The sequence below is a fragment of the Anas acuta genome, chromosome 16 (genome assembly GCF_963932015.1).
Source record: "Anas acuta chromosome 16, bAnaAcu1.1, whole genome shotgun sequence".
Classification (NCBI taxonomy): Eukaryota; Metazoa; Chordata; class Aves; order Anseriformes; family Anatidae; genus Anas; species Anas acuta.
In genome coordinates, this window is record NC_088994.1 from 14,887,455 (window position 1) to 14,909,650 (window position 22,196).

The 22,196-nt window shown below is 48.3% G+C and overlaps 1 protein-coding gene across 1 annotated transcript in view; it reads right to left on the bottom strand.

Moving 5' to 3' along the window:
* Window positions 1–22,196, bottom strand: part of MYT1 (myelin transcription factor 1) — a 63,889-nt gene that overhangs the window by 2,863 nt on the left and 38,830 nt on the right. The window contains exons 11-23 of the mRNA XM_068700562.1: window positions 20,568–20,782; window positions 17,815–18,020; window positions 16,833–17,102; window positions 16,442–16,596; window positions 15,144–15,206; window positions 14,857–14,925; window positions 11,196–11,258; window positions 10,496–10,579; window positions 6,650–6,871; window positions 6,087–6,178; window positions 5,175–5,278; window positions 4,936–5,079; window positions 241–3,470 (exon numbers count right to left, since the gene is read on the bottom strand). Coding sequence (XP_068556663.1) covers window positions 3,330–3,470; window positions 4,936–5,079; window positions 5,175–5,278; window positions 6,087–6,178; window positions 6,650–6,871; window positions 10,496–10,579; window positions 11,196–11,258; window positions 14,857–14,925; window positions 15,144–15,206; window positions 16,442–16,596; window positions 16,833–17,102; window positions 17,815–18,020; window positions 20,568–20,782 — 1,828 coding nt within the window. The 3' untranslated portion in view covers window positions 241–3,329. The remainder of the gene's footprint in view (window positions 1–240; window positions 3,471–4,935; window positions 5,080–5,174; window positions 5,279–6,086; window positions 6,179–6,649; window positions 6,872–10,495; window positions 10,580–11,195; window positions 11,259–14,856; window positions 14,926–15,143; window positions 15,207–16,441; window positions 16,597–16,832; window positions 17,103–17,814; window positions 18,021–20,567; window positions 20,783–22,196) is intronic.

The window sequence follows — 22,196 nt, forward strand, 5'->3', positions numbered from 1 at the left end:
AGCTTTCTCTGGCTCCAGTCCTTACCCGTCTGCCTCCCTTTCACTCTGCCTTTCATGCCCGTGCCATCGCAGCGCTGCCACCGCCTCCGGCACAACCCAGCGCCCCTCGTGCCCCTGCGTGGGGACAGCCAGGAGGCTCAGCTCACTTAATAAGAGAAATGAATTTCTCAATGACAGACCTGCCTGAAATTCCCAATCGCCCCAACTCGCTCAGCTCCAAACGGCCTTAATGTGATTTACCTTATTTCACCTCGGAAGCTGCAGCTCCAGCAGAGCTAAAGTGAATTTCGGCGACTTCCGAAATGCCTCCTCCGACGAAGAGCACGGTGATGAATCCCCTTCATTGCCACAGCTTCAGAAACGAGATTCTTCCTCCAGCGAAGCATCTCCGCTCCTTGACGAGGACAGCCTGGGAGCCAGGCAAATAAAAGCGAGGCAATCCTGTCGAGAAGAACAACCGCCTCCCAGCATTTCAGTTAAAGCTCAAAGATCAATTTTGTGATTTTTTTTTAGTAAATCCAAAGGGTGAAAGCATCCATCCTGCACCCTGTCCTCCCCCTGCACCTCCTGTGCTCACGCAGGGCTGCTGAGTGCTGGGGGTGCAGGATGCGACCCCTGCTCGGGGACACGTCGGGGACGTTGGCAGAAGCTCGAAGAAAGACCATAGGAACTAAAGTCACAAACAGAACTGGGTTTTATTACGAAATAACCCTGCCAGTACATAAGGAAGTTCTGTCTGCAAAATACATTTCCTGAGGAAAGTAGATCACAGTATTCATTTTCACAGAATAACATGTAGCCTGCTATAACTTTCAATGTGACTCTTTATTATTTAAATATTAACAGTATTCCTTCACATAAACAAGTACTCAGTCATCACATAACCGACACACAAACGACAAAATAAATATACAACAAGAGCACAGTTCATTTTTTTTTTTCTCGACTTAAATATTAAATAAATAATAAATACAGAATTTTCATTTCCTGTTATCAGTGCCTGAAACAATATGAATGAAAAAGAAAAGAAAAACTGAAAAAGTCTCTCTTCCCCCGGTGCCCCTGCCCCCACAAAAAAACAAACCAAAAAATTATCAAAATGTCTCAGTTATAAAATATCTTTAAAAAAATTCCCATCGTTAAAAGAATAAATAACAAAATATATAAAAAATAACTTGGTTGCATCAAAATTACAAGTAGGAGTTGTAGATAGGGTGGATTTTTTTTTTTGGAATATCATTTTTTATGGTCAAAAGTTTTAATTTTAAACTTTTTTTTTGCTTCTTTTATCTTCTTTTCTATGGTGCGGTGTCCAGTTTAAAGTAAGTATAAAATTAATAAATAAAAAAGTTAAATAAATAGAAAAAGTTAACATAAGGTGTTGTAAATATAAATTACATACATCTTGCCAAAATTAAATAATTTACAGGATAATTAAACTAACTACTTTTTTTTTTTTCCTCTCTTTCTTCCAGGAAGTGCAATTTCTCTACTTTTAAATACTAACTGAATTGCAGTCACAATCAATTTGGACTCTATTTACATGTTAAGAACATTGTGTTTTTAACACCTCAAATTATTATTATTATTTTTTTTCCCCTTTCTTTTGTAGTTTTGCACTTGGAATGGGTTCTAAAATAAGCAAACTCACGGAGTCTGAGCCCGCGGAGGCCTCAGCGTGGCCGTGCACCCACTGAGCTCCTCAGGGGAACCAGCCCAGGCTGAGCTCCCCACCGCCCTCTCCAAATCACAGATTCTGCCCCAAATAGCTGCAGGATTGGGCTCGAAACACCACCACGGCCTCGCCTTTAGCATCGGTCACCAAAATCCTCCCCACCTCTGCTCTGCCCCAACGCCACCAGGAGCCATGTGGGGGACCCCGGAGGGGTTTTGCCCCTTCCACTTCCAAGGTGTTTGCACCAGGGTGGCAGCGAGCCCTGGGTGGGAGCTAATGGGAAAAAAAAAAAAAAAAAAAAAAAAAAAAGGAGCTCCCACCTCTCCTTTTCTTGGAAAGGTGCCGAAATGGCCCCCCGATCCCCACCGCGCTCAGCCTGGATGCTGGAGCATCGCAGAGACATTCACGGAGCTGCACGTACCGAGCTGCTTACAAAATGCTTCTTTGGAACAATACCCAATACCTGAATGCTTTTTTTTTTTCCTTTTTTTTTTTTTCCTTCTTTTTGCTTTTCCTCCAGAACGGCGCTTGTGCTGTGATTTTGCACAAGGTGTAGAACACCAAACCAAGAAAAACCCATTGCCCTGTGGATATCTGCAAGAAATAAACTGCTGATTCACGTTAAGTAAGCACTTTGCTGGCCATCAATTAACATTTCTCTTTTTGATGCTTTTTTGTTTGTTTGTTTGCTTGTTTGTTTTTTGTTTGTTTTTTTTTTTTGTTCATCGCAATCTCAAACGTTCTCTGGCATTGATGTATGATCTCTGGACTGGCAGTACTGCGCCACTGTAAGGATGATCACAATAATGAAAAGAACCAGAACCGTCATCAAACAGACTTCCAAAAAATCATATACACCGGACCATGACACATTAAGAATTCTTCTGTATGAAATATCTGGTATTGGCCTATTCATAATAGCTATTCTCATATTTAAGACAGACAAAGGAATACTGTAGTTGCAAACTCCAAAAGCTTCCCTGAGAACCTTTTTTCCATTGCGCTTTCCACTGGAGATCCAGAACTGCTCTTCAGATTTCTTTCAGAAAATAAAAATAAGCTACTTTATAATACTTAAGAGTTCCCATGCCCAGTGGATATCTGAACTCCTGGGGTTGGGAGGCCCAGCACAGGTTCAGATTTACAGGTAGCTTGCAGCTCCAGCACTTATAGCAACATATAACATAATTCATGGGTGAGTAGGTGATCTGGACATACGACCATAGACAACATGAGGGTTTGAGCCAGTCATACGCTAGTCTTGGATCAGACAAAACCCTGTTCTTGTAACGTTTTAACCCTTGGATCAACTCTGTGAAAGCACGGCAGCTTATGAAAGACGCCTGCTCTTCACCAGCTACCGAGCCCCACAGCCTACTGGAGAATTTAACCTTCCATCCTGGTCTACCTCGTGGTCCAGGGAGAAAAATCCCACTTTTCCTAAGAAGGTCCAAAGTTAAGTAAACGAGAACATTGAGTTCGATCAGTTCCACGTCTCAGAAATGGCCTCTTGGTTACGTTTTGGTCCTTTGTGTGTTTTTGTTTTTGTTTTTTTTTCATTCATTAAACAAGTTTTACAACTTGTAAACCTGAATACTTGGAGGGAAAGTTCCGTCTTACAGTCTGTTTGCTTGCCCGTCTCCATCCCGCGGCACTAAACCTGGATGCCCTTGACGGCTTGCTTGATGCTCTCCAGCAGGTCCTTGTTCTCCGGGTTCTGGTAGCACTCCTGGTTGGTGTACATGTCGGTCAGCGTGTTCACGTACGCATCGAAGTTCTGCTCGCTAATGGGCTCCTGCAGCCAAAAAAGCCAAATAAAAGTGTTAGCAGCGGAGCAGGAAAGGATTGAAATCTTTCTTTGCAATGAATCATACCAACAGCCAACGGTCTCGACATCAGAGACTCTTTGTGCGCGGTGCTGTGCGCACGGGAAACTCATTGTGCAGCCCCTGATCCTCCAAAATCTTCACTGGTTGCTCAATTTTTAATGCATTGGCCATGAGGAACAATTAACAGCACCAGGTTAAGTGTGTGCGGGCGGTTTGACGGGCTTGAGGCTGAATCAAGCCATGGAAATGAAAGGTTGGAGGAGGAGGCAGGGACTGCTGGAGCATCACAGGGGGAATCAAAGGCAAAGTTAGGACAGGAGCAGGTCACCCTGAGCTTGTGTCTGCCCACGCCAGCATGCTGCTGCTGCTGGACAGCTTTGGCTTTCGAGGGGCATCGTGGAAACCTTGCCAACATCTATTTCAGGGTTAACAGGGAAAAAAAAAAGTAACAAGGAGGAGGAAGAAAAAGAACAGGAATAAAATAAGCATACAAGTCTCCTGGGCCTTATTTAATTGGAGTTGCCTGAAACCTTGAAAATATATTTGCTGAACAGTTTATTTGACCTTTATGAGTCAAATACTTCACAAAAAAAAAAGCACTCAGTGAGCGATTTTCTGCCAGTTAGGCAGCTGGGTGAATACTGTCCAAAAGTGCTCTGCTGGAGGATGGCGCGTCTCCAACCAGCCTGAATTTAAATACAGCCCCCAATGAAAAGGGTTCCCAAAAAATGATGGCAGAAAAAAAAAAAAATAAATCAAAAGCTCATTCCTCTGATCATCGTGATGGTCGTTATGGCTTGTAAGAGGACAGCTTCCCCACCAGCACGCAGCCCCCCCTGCACACACCTGTTTTTGACAACAGTAATTACATTCCTGGGAATAGAGGGAAGGTAATTAATAGCCTTTTGTGGTTTTACTATTTTAATGCAGCCTTTTCATTTTGCAGTAACTCTATGGTAACATGCTGTGGGCTGTTAGACCTTGTTAAATTAAACAAAATACACTCTCTTTAAGAATGCTATTCTTTGGCTGCCAGCTATTCAAAACTGAATTGAAACTACCTGCATTATAATGGGAGCTGTAAGATCTCTCTGACGTTGAAATCCAATCCCTCCTGATCTCTGCTTGTGCTGTCTTAGCCTAAAAGGCGCTGGGTGCCCTTGATAAAGTTTCCTATTTTGTGATAATACTCCCAGATGTAATGAGACAGAACAATAGATACAAAAGGAGATCAGCAGAAAATGACAACAAAAGGGAGATATAATGCAAGCTTCAGAGATAAGGCAAAAGCACTGATCTTATAAAGGACGGGTAGGTGTACATAGAGAATTTCTCCCCCTTTTTAGTGGTCCATAAGCCTTATCTAAGCCCGATTTCACTCTGCTCCTTCCATCACCCCAACTGGGGCCGGGCGCCAACAAAGTTTCTTACCATGTGCGGAAGGCGGATATTGGCAAGACTTTGGATTAGAGCCTGGCTCAACCCTGAGAGCTCCAGGAACAGGGCTTCGTTTTGCTCCTCTATGATTTTGTTTTCCTCCTCAATGTTCTTCAGGTTCTTCTCCATGCTGGAGATCTGCAGAGCAAGGAGCAGGCAGGGTTAGCAGCGCTCCATCGAGGGCACCCACCACCACCCTCTGGGAGCTCCTCTGCACATCCACGCTCACAAACCTGCGACTGCAGCTTCACCATGGCAGCTTCCATCTCCGAGTTGGACTCGTTCAGCTCACTGATCTCCTTGTTCAGCTGCTTGATCTCTTCATCGTTCTCCAGAACTGCAGGAGGGAAAGTGGCAGGCGTTCAGCCCCTTCACATAGGCAGGCATCACACCTCCCAGCATCCTCACCTTTGCTTTCACATCCTCAGCACAGGATGCACATCTCGCTTGCTCTATTTTTTGTTTATTTTTTAAGCGAGGCTTTCAGCAGCACGGTTCAATAGTGCTTTATAGGTCAATATGCAAATGCAAAAGCAAAGTAGAGCATAGAGGCTGGAGCCCAGTGCATCCGCACGCCCTGCAAGGCTGGCTGCCCCGACAACTGCTCTGTCTGGTCCTGAGTCGGGAATACATCATTTGAAAAATGAATGTGTGTCTTAATTAGAAATTACAGGGTTAATAAAATAAGGGAACTTTCCTGGAAGAAATTTATCTTCCAAAATATATAAGAATTCAAGTAAAATGTCCAAAGCTTGCCCAATACCAAACCCCCTCAGTGATAGCACCAGAAACAGTGATAGTGCCATCGCTAACAAAACTCCAGATCCAGAAATATCTGTGGGATTAAAAGTCCTGAATAGGTGAAAATAGAAAAATGACTGAAAGGGACTTATGAAAATGCCAGAGAATACTTGAAAAAACATCTCGATTTCAGCACCACTTCACTCTAGGATCCCTTTTGCCATTTCACCTGTGTCACTCAGGGAGCAGCATCAGTGCCACACCACCCCCAACACTGAGGAGACCCCAAAAGAGGTGTTCATAGCACAGGATTTGCTAGTAAAACTGAGGCCAGGTTTCAGAACAAGCCGTAGGGGTTCAGTACCTGACACACCTGCCAGAAAAAAATGAGTGCGAATCCTTACCATCGCTGGTCTTGAACTTTGTGTTGAGAATTTCATCCCCTGAGAGTTTTCCTTTCTTCCCAGCAAAAGTAGCTCGTGGGCACCCTGACAAACTGAAAAGCAAGTAAAAATGGGTTTCATAAACTCTCCGTATTTATAGGTGCTATGTTCCCAACAAGAGCACGTACCATTTGGTGGAGCTCACGCTGTGAGACAGCCCTTCTAAAAGCTTTTTATGGTGCAGAGGAAATTGCTTTATGAATAATGCCACAAAGGTCCTCATTTATAAAGCAAGAGCAATTTTCTCTGAGCAAAGATTTTTTAAAAAATGTGTTGTTTCCTAAAAGAGAGGGCATGACAGGCAAGGAAGGTGAAGCGAGTCTGGATGGATTGGGCAACAAGCCCCCATTTTGGCTGCCAAAGTCCTGAGCTGGCGTGCTAAATGACATTATATCACTGCTTTTCATGACTTTGGTCAATTCACACCTCGCCACTGAAAAGTTACAAGAACCAAGCATTTCCAAGTGTTTTTATCCATTGCAGAATGGTGCCGTGCTTGGGGCGACCTCCAGCCCATCCTTTACCTCCTGTGAGTGAGGAAGCTCCCGTTGGCGTGGCCGGAGCCGTCACAGCCCGGGGTAGGGCAGGTCGGGCCTTCGTTTTTCAACGATTTCCAGGAAAACGAGGAGCCATTGAGGGATCCTTCCTTCTGCCTGCGGGCTGCGAGGGGGCACCCCGAGGCGCTCCGGTGCGAGGCGTATTTGCCACTGATGTGTCCAAGCCCAACGCAGCCAGGAACCGGACACCTGGGCACAGGTTAAAAAAAAATACAGCATAGGAATGAAGAGGGATGGAAGGAAAATAAAGATGATGAAGTGTAGGAAGTGAGTGCTTATGTTTGGGGAACTCATCTGGATTTTATTTGGTCGGTGCTTTAATGATGGAGAGGGTCACGCTGCTTTGCATCAGCTGGGATGTTTCTTCCCATGGGTTTTAAGAATCTGGGGGACTTGCTGAGCTCTGCGTGTTATTCCCATAGCTAGAGATGGCAACAAAACCAGGCTGGGAGCTTTTCTCACTGCAGGGGCTCATTCCCGAGCTGAGCAGGGGATGGAGGGCAGCAGAGCAGGACTGTGCTGGAGGGAACCTTCCCTACCAGACTGCTGGTGCTGTGGGGCAGAAGCTGCATGGGACAGCAGAAACGGGGAAGAGATGCTTTCTAAGTCCAAAACCAGGGGACAGGGACACAAACATGTAGTTACTTCTACCAAATATGTGATGGAAACCCCACTTCAGGGAATATAAGCTCTGTTTTTACAGCAATGGGTATGGGAGGCAGATGGCTGCCCCCCTAAAAAGACACAAAGCCAGCCAGCAGACCACATCAGCGCCACACTTGCAGCAAAACAGCTGAACGGCAGCTGCTGGGGAGTCCCAACCCATCACACAGAAGGTCAAAAACCATGCTGGGTGGGCGCCTCGGATGCGAGGTGGCCTCCTGGGTCCTGATTTTGGACCCTGACACCCCCCCAAGGAGGACACGCTAACACCAAACACCTTTGGGAGCAGGAATTGCTGTCCGTCCCAGCACAAACCCTCCATCCCTGTGCCTCCAGCACCAGTTAGGGCTGGTTAAATCGTGCTGGAGATGTGGTGGCAGTGCTGACATGGCCAGTGTTAATTAGCAATAAGTGCTGTGAAAGGAGCCACTGTCCCCTTGCTCGCCAGCCCGATGGCACACCAAGTACACGCGACCGCTCAGCACAGCCCTGAGTGTCTATTAAGGTCTCTGCTGTGCCTTGCACTTGCTTAAGGATGCTAGTCAATTATAAATACAGTTAAAAGTTTATTACTTGAGGGAGGTTGCCCTATAAAAGGGGAGGAAAAAAAAAAAAGTAGGCGGGAAACGGTGAAAATAACCTCTTGTCCTCAGTTGGAAAGCAATTAGGGGCTTCAGGTTTCCCCAGCAAAATAGCCACTGAGCTGCTCCTGAAAATCGCAGCAGTTTCGCCACAGAAATGATTCCCCTTATTGTTTATGTTTGGTACAAAAGGGAGCTGACAGCAGAAGGGGGAGCCGCACACCCATTATTTTCCCAAGATAATTTGAAAAATGCTGATCTCAATTTTAATCAGCTGCAAATGCAGCACAATTCACTTATAATATCCCTGCCAGCAGGATCCTCACTAAATTCATAACATCATTGCTTTTATATGATCACGAGCAAATTACTGAATCCTCAGGAGGAAAAGGAGAGGAAAAAAAAAAAAAAAGAGAGAGAGAGAGAGAAACAAACCCCAGCATTTAGCATGCAGCTGTTATGGCCCAACCGTTACATATTTTACACTGTTAATTTAACTTTCATTACACTTCCATTTTTTAAAAAATAAACCAGAGCCTTATTGTGCAAAACAGCTGGCTTGGATATTTTATTTTATTATTATTATTTAACGGAAGTAACGGCAGCGCTCGATCAATTAGGCAGCCACGGATGCTTCCGCTTTGTGCCAGGGCTGGGCTGAAGGTTGAGGTGATCTGTTCTATCACATCTGTAGCAAATTGCTCGAAGGCTGAGCAGCAAAACAACGGGGACTAAATGACATTCTCCTTGGTGGTGATGTGCAAAACTCGGCCGGGTGCCAAGAGGCACTCGGTGCAGGCAGAGGAGAGGATTTGGAGGCAAAGCTCCTTAACGCATCCCCGTGGGGATGTGCGTCAGGTGCACCTTGTGCTGGAGACAAAACTCCAGCTTGCCAAGGACTGGAGGAAGCCAGCAGTGAAGAGACCATTGCACCGTGCTGTTTTGCACATCCCAAGGAAATGATGCTCATCCTGGGAATATTGGAGGACTGGGGGTTGCTGCTTGTACTGCAGCACATCAGGGGATGCTTTCACGGACCCCTGCACCCCACCATCCTGCTGCAAACAGGGGAGCGGAGCCCCAGTGAGGTCTCTGAGGCCAGTTCGGTGATGGACAGCATCAGTTCTCTGGGATCCAGAAAATCTCATCCCTACAAGAGCCCCTTTTCCATTTGCTCTGGGAAGAGATCTCCTGCCAAAGAGCTGTGCTGGGGGAGCCACTTGGTGCATTCAGCACTGCAAAAGCCCAGCAGCCCTGCGACCACACTTGCTGTTTTTCCTGTCCTTTACCATGACACCAGGTAATGGAGCAGCATCACAACGCCACCAGTAATTTAGGATATTTGAGTCCAAATGTTTTTTTTTTTCTCTCTCTCTCTTTTTTTTTTTTTTCCTGCAGATTATTGAGCAGTTTGCTTAATTTTTAATAAACTCCGCTAACTCCTGCTAATTAGGCACACAGTTCATTTAACTCGGAGGCTTTCCTTCCTGGAGACAGAGTGAGAACAGAGCAGATGGCTCAAATATCATCTGCTTCGTACAGTTCCTTTCCCCAGCTCGTGCGCCCCGGCTCCCCGCAGCCCTGGCAGAGCGCAGGGGCCAGCAGCAGCCAGCACAGCCTCTGCTCCTGGACCTCCGAAATTCGGCAAGAGTGAGAGCTGCCCTGGCAAGGGAAGGGCTAAAATAGGGTGAAAAATGTCTGGGGAGAGTTTGCTGAGCCAAAAGGGTTTGGCCAGAAGTGCCAGCACTCCTGGCTGCTCCGGCAGCATCCAGAAACTCACTAAAAGGTTTGCTCTGGCTCCCCATGCTCCCTTTTTCCCTGCTCCACCTGAACCCGCTGGGTTAGTGGATGGGTTCTGGCAAGGCTGGGGATGTGCTGGGTTAACCAAAAATAGGATCCTGGAGTTGGGGCTGGCACCATCCTGCCGTAAAGGTTTTGACATCCCAGAGATGTGCAAGGGGTTGCGGGGCACCCAGCCCGTGGTGCTGCGGTGTGCCGAGAGCCAGGATGAGAGGGTTTGAAGTGGGCTTTTTTTTTAAAATCCCTATTCCCAGGAGGAGTATTCCCCTGGGTGGTGTTGAAAAATTCGGCCCGAGGCAGCAGAGAGGGGCTTTTTCAGCTCACTCTGAGCACTCAGTGGTGGCAAAGACTCTACAACACATTCACTGCTACCAGGTCCTGACCCTGGGAAACTAAGCGAGCCCACCGGCACCCCTCACATGCCCATTTCCACCCTGAAAACCACCAACATTTCATCTGGCTGCGGGTTTTTACCCTCATTCCCAACACCAGCAATTTCCTCGGGAATTATATAAAGCATGGGAAGGAGAGGAACCGTTGGTGCCCTGCCAGCCTACCTTTCACATCTGCAAACAACAATGAGAAAAAAACAACACGCTGTTACCTCCCCCACCTCCCAATTTTCCCATCCAATTTCAGAATTGCATTTGTGGCATCAAGGAAAAAATCATGGGAAAAATGTGGAAGAGCTTTGATGGTGCCAGAGCCCGGCCCCGGGCAGGCGATGCTCTGAGCGGTGGGGATGCAGGGTGGTTTTATCCAGACTTACTTCATCAGCTCCGGGTCTTCTTTATCATCCTTTGTCGGGGTTATCTTGATCCCGCTTTTCTTGGCACGAGGGCAGCCTGACAGACTGTGTTTGAAAAGAGAAGAAAGGCCTGTCTGAGAGGCAGGGCCCCGCGCACGCGATGCCCCCGCTCCAGTCAGCTTCCCCCTGCACTTCGCACACTGTTTTGATCTCTCTCGATTTGCAGCTTCACATCACCAGAAGTCAGGAGGAAAAAAAAAATAAAAATCTATATATTTGAGGGAGATGGACAGTAATTAACGGTGTCTAGATAAGAAGATATCTGCTAACAGCCTGCGATGTTTAATGGAATTGTTGAAACAGAAGGCTCAGATCTCCACTATTAATGCTCTAAAGTGATAATAGAAGTCATAAATAGGTAGCATTATTAACAGGAACATTGCATCAGCTAAAATCTGACCCTTTGTCTTTTATTCTATTGAAGGGAGCTTCTAATCAGATGCTGGAAACATCAAAAAAAAAAGAAAAAGAAAGTCAGATTAAAGAGATGAAAATAGGCTTCAGTTGTCAGTAACATTAATGTTTTATTCAGAACTTTACAACTCTGCCCATTGCAGGGGAAAAAATAATAAGAAAGAAAGAAAAGGAAAAAAAAAAAAAGGAAAAAGGAAAAAAAAATAGTAAGAGGCTAAGGATAAAATAATTTAAGGGAAGATCTTACCTTCTATGCGATGCATAATTTCCTGTTATGTGACCAGAGCCGTCACAGCCAGGAGTAGGGCACCTGCAGAAGAAAGGGAGGCTCCCATTAGCCAGGGGACATGCACAGGGCTGGAGGCTTTGCACTGCTCGTGCCAGAGAAATCCGGGCAGCACCGAAGCAGGATTTTCTCCCTGCCCCTTCTTCCTCTACAGGAACAATGTCAGGTCCGTGGCATCCGCAGCATCAGAGCCCCCGTGCCCGGTGTGGGCGTCAGGGGGTGGTTGGTGGGAAGGGATGGGGACATGGGGAGGGACACGGGTCCTGGCCTCATCCCCACCTTCTTGATAGGGACAGCTCAGGTGATGGTAGAAAACCATTAAAAAAAAAACAAGGCAAGAAAAGACCTCCAGGACAGTGCCCATCCTCTTGGGGAAGATGCAAGGAGACACTGGGACCCTCCCGGACCACTGGGTTGGATGTGAGCCCAGCCAAGAAACCAGAAAAATGTTTTCGGCCATGGACAACTCGGCTGTTGAGGTTTCTCCTCCTGGGCCACCTTGGCCGATGCCAAGAAGAAGCGCATTGAGAGGTTTTACTCAGGTCTAGGTGACGGTGGGGGGCTAAGTTCACTGGGAGCAGACCCGAAAACAGACTCCAAAACCAACCAATGCCTCTGATGGAGAATAATGACGAAGGAATGAGGAAAAAGCTGAGCTTAACCTTTGGTCTCTTCCCTCTGTTACACCATGGGTAAGGGCATGGGTCCCACAGGGGTCCTCAGGTGGGGTCACCGGCACCTTCAGGTGCCCCCTCTCCACCTCTGCCTGTTGCAGAGGGCTCTTTGAAGACCTCACCCCCAACCGCGGGGCTGAAGGCAAGCAGCCAGCACTCAGGCACATGAACAAGAGCCGAGCCTGGCAGAACACATCCGTGCTCACACAGAGCTGCACAAAGGCAGCGAGCGGCAGCACAGATAATGCTGCGAGTCGAGCACGGCGTCATTAAGGCCACCGAAGCGAGGGAGGTGAGGGGCTCTGAAGTGCCACCAGCACAAAGCCCCGCTCCGAACGCCGCAGGTGAGCCATAAAAGTTGTCATGGGGACCAGCACGAGAGGTGAGGAGTCCTCGCCGAGGACGCGCGTGCCGGCCTGCCAATTAGCCAGCGCTGCTCCAGTCAAGTGAGTGGGGCTGGAGGGGGTCCCTGGCGGGGTGCTGAGCTGCTCCCTGCTTGCAGAGGGCCCCTGCTCTCAGGGGAATGGTTTTGTGCCCCCACTTTCTCAATCCCCGTTTAGTTTAGTTTTAAAATCAGGAAATATCCCACTTTCTCGACACCCGTTTGGTTTGGTTTTAAAATCAGAAAATAGCAAAACTCTCCTCGTTGTGTCAGCTCTGAGTGTCGGTTTGGGGTTTGCAGGTCACTGATGGTCTCTGCTGGAGGAAAATTTCGGCTGCAGGGAGAACAGGGACCTGTCCCGGTCCCAGAAGGGTGACATGGGGATAGTGTAAGGGCACGGCTCCACCTGCAGACCCAGCAAAGCCCCAGGTCCATTGCAGGAGGGACAGGACCACATCCAGCAGGACCTGATGAGGGTGCAAATCCTCCAACTCAAACATTAGAGGCTTAGGAGATGACTACATCTTTGAACAGGAGATGAACATCTTTGTTGTTCTAGCTTCGGGCTGGGATGGAATTAGGAAAACACCAACACCGAACTCCTCCTGCCTTTCAGGACTTTTAAAGAGGTGAAAGAAGTGATTTGATTTTTATTTTTAATTATCCGGAGACAAATCATTCCGACAGAGACCTTTTATTGCATGTTCCAGCCTGGAGCTATTTTTTTATATCAGGGATATTAACCCCCTGAAATAGAATTTATAATGGAAATGCTGACACGGCCTTATCTGAAGTTGTGAAAGAGCTGTGACTGCGGGATCCGTAACATCTCCAAATCCTCCTCCTTCCTCCTCTCCCTGCCTCCATCCTCACCAGGATATATGAACAGGACAACCCTTGGAAAATAACACTGAAAGGCTTTGTTTTGGCCAGGGGTTACTTGTTTTATGTAGTATTTTGATCAAAAAGCACTAACTTCAGATGCCCGAAGTGCATTATTCTGGATGCTGAATGATGACTCTGGTCCATTTTTCACCGCGTCCATACTGGGCATGGGCGCTGTTCCTGAGAGCTTTTAATATCTTACCACTAATTGCCTGATCGCCAGGCTGTTCTTTAGGGCTGTTGGAGAAACACCAGTTCAGCAAAGCTCTCTTAAGAGCTTCTTTCAAAATGTATATCATCTATAATGCACGATTAAGTGTACTTAGCACTAATCAGGAGAGTCCTTGCCATCCACTGGCATATTCTATTAACGTCACCTAATCCAGCCACTTTTTCCACTTCTCTGGTGCAGAACAGGAGGTTAACGAATGGTTTCCTGGCACCAGCACCTGCAGCAGTCCCAGACCCACGCTGTAAAGGGATTTGGGGTTTTGCTGATCACCTTCACTGAGCAAAGGGGCTCCCACCTGGCTGTTATTTATTCTGAGCATCACCAGCTGCATACGGGACACAGGACTGAGTTTTTTCTATGGTGAGCCTATGCAATGCAAAGCCCCCTGCAGAGGCCTCCTTGGTTATGGTTATGAATATCTCACCGTCAAAATAATCCTAAAATTGGATTCAGCAAAGCAGGACGCTAAGAGGAGAATCAGCCTGCAAAGACAGGCTGGCTCCATGGCAAAGATGTGGGAAAAACATTCACCATTAGTTCTGTCCCCCATAGGTTGTGCTGGGAGAAGAAATGCTCAGGTCCCCCCATGGTTTCCGCTGATTTTAAATACAATTTCTAATAAACCTTCCTAGAGGGGATGCAAACTAAGAAGCAGTAGAGAAACTCCCCTGTGAAGCTGCAGCTCCTCCTGAAAATGAGGAGCATTGGGAAGACAGGAGCAAAGCTGAAAATGAGATTTGGAGAAACACATTTGAATGGAAATACTGAGGCTAGATTCCCCCCTTTGGGAGCAGAATTGTGCACACACATCCAGGTGCCCAAAGCCTTTTGCCCCCAGTTAGCAGATGCACACTCGGATCTGCCCCTTCGCAGCTGCTCAGGATCCAGCCTTGCCCAGCACCATTTTCTTGGTCCTGCTGTCATTGCCCCACTGGTCAGGCACCCAAGTGTCACTGCTCCCCCAACAGCCCCTTAAATTTAGCAAAAATTTAGCACGCCGGGTTCTCCAAGAGTTGGCTTCTTTTTGCTATTTTCCCAGCTGCGCCTCTACCCAGTCCTAAAGCATGTGCCTTCATCCTGGCTTTGGATTCTCTGAGAGTCACACAGAAATGATGAATTAAAAGGGAACAAATGGAAAAGAAATTAGCTTATTTCTGCGGTGTCCAAAGGAAAATTGCCAGGGGTCCGAGTTATTGCTGAACAGCTCCGTGATCTCCCTCTCCCCAAAATACTCCTTCCCTCATTCCATTGCATTCCCAAAATGACATGGAGAGGCTGGGCTCCACCAGAGCTCCTCGCAGGCAGACACTTATCGGCTTTTGGAAGGAGAAGGGAAGGGATAAAAAAAAGCAAAAGCAGAGCACAAAGGGGGGGCAGGGAGGGAAAAGACAGAAAAAAAGGGGGAAAAAAAGAAAAACAAAAGGAGATCCAAGTTGAGCGCAAACATACTTGAGGTCAGCAGAGTGGGCAGCCATGAGGTTTCTGAGGCTCTTGTCAGCAAGAGGACAACCAGAAAGGCTGAAAGAGAAGAGATGGAATATCTGGATAAGCAAAAAAAAAAAAAAAAAAAAAAAAAAAAGGAAAAAAGGAAAAAGAAAAAGGGCTGGGGCGTGGGGAGGGAGAGGGGCAACAGAAGGCGGGGAGGAAACAGAACCAAATCGTCCACATGGTGAAAAAATATACTAAAAAATAAAGTTGTATTTAGAGTCTGAGCCATGGAAAAGAGGCGAACCCACCTGCGGTGAGAGGCATAGTTTCCCGTGATGTGTCCGCTGCCGTCACAGCCTGGGGTAGGGCAACTGGGCAACAACAACACCACAAGCGTAAGTGCTGGAAGGGAATGAATTCACCCGAAAACGCACGCATGCAGCCAGTAAAGCCCTCCTTGGGGTCTGCCCCTGCCATCAGCCCTGCTCGTGTGCAAATACCCCAACTCTTCCCCTTCCTCCCTCTTTTCATGCCTCTTTTATTTCAAAAAGATCACAAGAACCCTCCGTAATTTTGAAAAAAATGTGGCAAACGTGAAAAAAGTGATGTGTTGCCATGTGCCGGCAGGCAGAGGTGAGTAGCACCTCCACACCTCCATCGGTGCCGGGAGGTGGCCCAAGCTCTGCACCCAGACACAGAGCTTCAGATAGACACAGCCAGCTCCTGGGTTAACTGCAGATAATTTCTTAGGGCCAGGAAGGAGCGAGGATGCTAAATGGGGAGAGGTGGCTCTGGGCTGGCCGTGACATCGCTTATTTATTCCAGGGCTGTTTGTTTGTAGGAAATTTGTCTACCTTCATACTACACCTAAAGGGTTCTACCTCAAAAACTGCTATTCACATCACTGCTGGGTTTTAAAAAAGCCCAGAGAGCTTTGCACAGGGCAGCTGGTGCATGCGTTGCTCATTTAGGAAGCTGCTGCTGCTGCTCTGCTCCCTCGGACCTCTTCCTTGCCTGTCCGCACAGCTCCCTCAGGTTCCTGCTTGCGCAGCCAAATAACGAGCAGCTTGTATAGGGTCAGCAAAATGAGGCTTGCCAGACTTCCCTCTTTAGCATATGGGAAGGTCAGACGCAGGAAAAAGATCTGCAGGGAGGTCTGGGAGGGGAAACCTCAGCACCACGACCTCCAAACGGACCTGAGGGGCATTGGGCAGAGCCAGGTCTGGGCTGCAGCGCCTGTGGCCAGCTCTAAACTTTAACCTTTGGGGGGTCAGCATGGATAGAACAGATCTGGGCCTATTTTTCTCCCCACCCAACGCTGTGAATACACGGAGGGGAGCTCACTTAAGACCCCTCTGCAATACAAAATGCAACGTCAGCAATCCTGCTGCAGCCAGAGCTCACGTTTGGTGGCCCTGCACCTTCACAGCGATGGAGCTCCTTGCTCCACATTAAGCAGAAGTCCTGCCTGCTCAACAAAACACCTTGAAGCTCAACACCTCCGTAAGAAGGTACATTTCAAAATGTATTTCCTCCAGTTTTTGTCTGCTACGTGCCCTGAGTGCATGTTTTATACACATCAGAGAAAGAGGCGAGAAGGACTCACGTGAGCAGCTCTTTCTTGATGTCCTTGGAGAGGAATTTAAGCTTGAAGTTGGTTAAAGTAACTTCCCCTGGGTATTTTCGTTCTTCAAAGTTTTCCTCCGACACCTCTTGCTCATCAGCTTCCGAGGAGGCAAACGAGTGGGCTGCTGGCTCTGACTGCAAGAGAACAGCCGGGAGAAGGGGATGCAGGGGTGCAGTGGATGTAAGGGTGCCAGGAGAAGTGGATGTAATGGTTCATCCCAGCTCAGAGCTCCTGCAGCTTTGGCAACACTCCTGAGCCCTGTAAACACCTCGGTCCCCAGACCAACCAGCCTCAATATCCCCTTTCGGGCTGTGCAAGAAAATATGGCCTTCAGCCCGCCGTGAGGTGTTACCTAAGGTCCAGAGCTCACCTCTTCTGGCTCCTCTTCCCGCTGGCGGTTTGGTTTGGTGTAGTCGATGGGCCCATCCCATTCATCCTGGCGGGAGGTCTGGCTGGACTGGGGGGAGGTCATGGTGCTGCTCGTGGCACTGGTGCTGTTTTGGCGCTGGGACACATCTGGGGACTTCATGCTGGGACTGCTGCTGCAGCTGCTGCTGCTGGGGAAGGTGCTCTCCCGCTTGCGGTGCTTGTTCATACTCAAGTCCAGAGTCCCATTTTCATCCACCTCAATGTCCATGGACTGAAAAGGGGGAAATACGGCCAACGTCAGCATCTGCCAGAAATCCCCTAAGGGGATCTTGTCCCCATTTGTCGTGGAGGAGGTTAGGGAACAGGTTATTCGTGTCCTGTCCTCTCTGCAGTCACAGACCCACGGATCAGTTTGGGCTGGCAGGGTCCTTAAAACCCACCCAGCTCCTGCCCCTGCCATGGGCACCACCTGAGAAGGTTCTAAAGGTTTTCAGAAACGTGCCGTGCAAATGCAACCCTCCAATAAAAGCAGCATGGTGTATCACAAAGGTTGCCTGAATACAGACATCCAGTGCCATGTAAGACATCCTGTGGCATTCAGGACATCTGCTCAAAGCTGGGAGTGTGGCACAGGACCTCTGGAAAACCCAAACTCCTCTGAAAAGCAGCTGGAGGTCAGCCTGGATGCAAATGGGAAACCTCCAATGGCACCACACACTGAGAAGTGAGAAACTGGAACCAGCCATGGGTATCTGCTTGGGATAGTCTCACCTCCAATGGGTAAATTCAAACTATGATGCAGCTCCAGAACACACACAAAAAAAAAACAAGATTATATCCTCCAAATTCTACATCACCCAAAGCACGTCAGGAGGCAAAGGCTGGCAAGAGATAAGCCATCCACTCCTCTCTATATAAAGCTCAAAATGAAAGGGAAGGTTTTAAAAAAAAGGTCTTTTTGCCTTCTGAGAATTGCAGCTCACCTTGCCGGGGGCCTCCTGCTGCTTGGTGCTGAGGTTCTCGGGCATTTCCCAGCAGCGGGTGGAGAGGTTGAGGATGGCGGTGGCGGCCATGTGCGCGGCCTCGGCGTCGTGGGAGTAGTCGAAGCCTGTGGAGGAAGATGAAGTGCTCTTCACGTAACTGCTGGAGGGGCTGTGGCTGGGGGAGGAGGCCTTTGGAAAAGGTTTGGCTGGAATAAAAAAAAAAAAGAGAGAAGGAAGAACACAAGGCTAAGGCATGGCTGGCACGGGTAAATCGTCGGCAGCGCCAGCCCGCTGCTATTACCAGCCCTGGATTGCCAGGGAGGTGCAATAGGAGCAGTGCTGGCTGCTGCCACGATCTTGTGTGATGGTTTCTTGTTGGGAAAAGTCAATTCATTAGCTGGCTCTGCCATCGAGCCTCCCAGAACCCACTTTCCTTCATTAAAGCTACCCCTCAGTGGAAGACACTGAAAGAAAAAGCCCAGAGGAGCTTCCCAGCCCTTTATTTTTTGCTCTCTCTCTGTTCCTAACTTAGCCACGGAGCTGACTTGCAGGGAGATTTCTTGCAGCACGTTTGAACACTTCTAAGTTAAAAAATTACATTTATAGGAAACCCACGGCCATGAAATATGAGCTTCTGAGGATGACAGTGGTGAAATATGGATTTTCCGACAGCTGACATATAATTTAAATACGTCTGAGTAACCAGATTTATTGCACAGCCACACATGGTCACTACTCCGCACTGGCACTGTATATCACAGCACAGAGCAGCACGATCCTGGAGGTGTTCTCCTCTCTTCACACCCTATGAAATCAAAGTCAGTATTTCCCAAGGTTAACCCACAATTAAACTGGCCCCAGTTTAAAAACCGGACCCATTTAGGAGGGCTCAGAAGTCAGCAGTTTCAGTGGGGTGCAGACAGGATTGTCCGATTTTGAACCACCACAGGATTGTATTCGGAATCAATGAGCAAAGTTTTCCAATTCTCATTTCATTTTCCTCTGCACGTTTTGAGGGAAAACCCAGGAGTCTCACCCAGGGCAGACTCGTGAGGTTTGTCCTGCTGGTGGCGGAGCAGGAGGACAACCTGGGCAGCTGTGGCTGCAGAGCTTCATGATTGCCATCACAAACTGGAAATATAAGGCACCATAAAATGCTAATGTTCCCGAGGACTGCTTTCTTCCTGGCTGTGTGCGTATATAATGCACGTTGACATTAATGGGAAGGACGCACACACATGCAGGGGAGTATAAATCCCTCTGGATGAAGATCTCTTTAAAATAAGTTCTCAGTGAAAGGAACAGATTTCCCTGCTATGATTGGCAATCATATTCATCTTGTCGCTTTGATTAACTCATTGGAAGCTTGCCCAAATGGTTATTCTTGTGTATGGCTGCTTATTTTTGAGTCCGGTTTAATCCACATCTTCGCTGCGGAGTGCGGGTGTTTGCCAGCCCAACCTGACAATATCCAGGATCGCGAGATGCCAATTTCAATTTCACACCGTAGACTCAGCGATGCTTTTCCATTTCATAAGTATTTCTACCACTAATAGACTCGCAATCAGCAAATTAGTAAAATAAGTGATGAGAAAAAATAGAAAGGATTATCCTAGTGGGTTTGCTGGAATTATTTTTGTCAGTACAATTACCCTGAAAATTCTTTGCTAATATTGCAAATAACACAATCTATTCAGCAAGAGAATCACTTGTGCTGGGAAACAAATTACTTTTCCATCAGCCCTAACCCAGGATGACAGTGGCAGTTGTGCTCTCTGGCCTCCATCCAATTTCATTGTCTGATCCTTTACAGATTTAGTACTGTAATAAAGGCAGCTTCCATTGTAGTGCAACAACCGGGATGCTTTCAAGTACGAGCACTTTTTAGAGAGCAGCTGCATCAGGATTAAACAGGATTGTGGAAGTGGGATTAGCCAGACAGAAAGCCCTCTTGAGGCTGCTGACTTCTGCAAACCGGTCTCCTAAATCTTTATGTTTTTATTCAGGAAGATGTCCTCAGGAGCATGTTTGGTGTCAAAGAGAGGGGGGACGTTAAACGTCGGTCCCCCGGCACAGGGCTGGGGCAGGCGGGCTCCCTACACAGCTCCTGAGAACCCGCCCCGGAGGGTTTAATTTCATTTCACCATTTCATTTTCACCCACACTGTCATCGCACAGCGCTGTAACCAGGGCAAGAGCCTCGGTGCGGAGCAGAGGTGGGTGGCTGCGACAGGGAGCGGAGGATGGGAGGGGGTGATCGATAGGAGCAGCGCTGGAGAGCCCAGCGTGGCCGAGAAGACAAATGGGGGGAGTGGGTCATACGTAAGATGGAAGAGAGGAGAACTATAATCCATTTAGCTAGATGAGAAAAGACAGATCAATAGATATGAACTGCAAAGCAGTGGGGACCAACTGAGGACAACTGTGTAACTTATCCCACCTGGAGCCATCGCTCAGATTAATGCTCCCACTGCTCCAGGCAATTCTTCCCAAACCCGAAGCCCAAGGGCCTCTCCCCCAGGCCGAGCTCTTGTGGCAGCCACGGACCCCGTGTCCCTCTCCCCGTGGTGGGGATGTGTCACAGGACCCAGCTCAGCCTCCCCATCTCATCCCCATTTCTCCTCCCACCCCACAAGGCTCAGCCCTGGGACTCTCCCCGCACCCCAAGGTGATGCTCCCCAGGGCCTCAGAGCACACGAGGTGCTGAGACAGGCAGAAAATGCAAAACCCAACCCTTCCCTGCGCCCAACTTACATTTAAAGGCTTTAGGTGAGGTTTCGCTAGTCTGAATCTTTGGGGCAAGCATGCGTTTGCCAAAAACCTGAGCATCAAAACTTGCATAATCGAAGGTGACCTTGGAGTACTTCTCCAGCTCCTTGGCCAGGTTGGCCCGGGGGGTGGCTGGGACCATGTTGGGCCGGTAGCTTCCATACTGAGGGATCTCCAGTTGCTTCACAAAGCACATAGGCCTGAGGACAAAACAACAAGCACCAGTGATTTCTCTTTTCCTCAGCGTGACCAAGGTGGCACCCGGTGGCTGGGGTAGTGCAAGGGGACTGATGTGGTGGGGACATCCCCAGGGGCTGCAGGGGAAGAGTTGGTGGTGCCAGCCCTTTGGCTGTTCCCTCAGCAAGTCTGCACCTGGTTTGGATCCATTAAATTCATTTTTCTTTTATTTTTTTTTCTTTTTTTCCTTTTTGTTTTTCATTTTTAATTTCTTTGTAAACCAAAAGCTGAGGTGTCCATCTCATCCAAAATACCCCCGCGGGCTGCTGTGAGATGGCAGCACGTTTCCAATAGCAGTAAGTAAACACCCAGGTGCCACTTGCCCATGGGAGCTGTGCCAAAAGGACAGCACACGAAGGCATCAGGACCCCAATCCAGCTCCAAAACCCCCTGCAGCTTGGCCATAAAGGGGAGCTTGAGGCACAGCCGAGCCGAGCACGCCTCTCCCCTGCCTGCAGAGTCCCCCTGCTCCTGCCGGGCTGCCTATCATGAATCAATTTGTCTTGCATATAAATTGTATATAAATGGCCCATTGTTATTCTCCTTCCCGTGACCTCTTTCCACCAGAGAGTCCTCGGAGCGGGAGCTCCTTGGAGCATGGAGCATCCTCGTGATGCGCTCAGAGCACGCTGCGCCCATCGCAGGCTCCGCTGCAAATAAATAAGTAATCGCCCCGAATGGCCTTCCTTTGCAAAGCACCGAGCTCTCAGCACCAGTGCACCGGGGTGCTCAGCAGTCCTGGGGAGCAAATAAATAAATTAATCCGACCTCGATGCCTTGGTGGGAGCGCTGCTCAGCGCAGCATGGAAAGGGCTCGTGCTGCGGTTCCTATCCTCCTGCTCTCATTGCGAAATAACTAAGCATATTACAATCCATCTGTAGCCTCATGAATCACGTCGGCTACGGAAGCCAGCATCTATCAGGGACATCCTTGCTGTGAGACAGCCCTTTCTCCCGGGAAGACAGAGATGGGTGAAATAACAAAATAAATGCGGGCGGTTTGGCAATGAGTGGCAGGTTCCTCTCCTCTGACCCGTGCGGGCTAAGGAAGAAAAGTGGGAGGACTTGTGTGAAACTGTGATCGAGTGATTTATATGTAGCCGAAATCTCCTCCTCCCCCTCCCCAGGCCCACCCTACTTATAATGCTAATATAATAGCCATAATTCTCCGGCAGTTTGCATTGCAGCGCTATCGGCACAAATGCCTTCTGCTGCACTGCTGAAACCCTTTGGCCTGTAGCCTCAGCATTAATTGATGCTACAGAAGCAATTCATTGTCCTCAATGCCCTCCCTGGGATCATCAATTAAATATCTCCCCACCTTGGCGAGACCTATGATCATAATAACAGGACTCAGCAGTATCAGCATACAGCTGG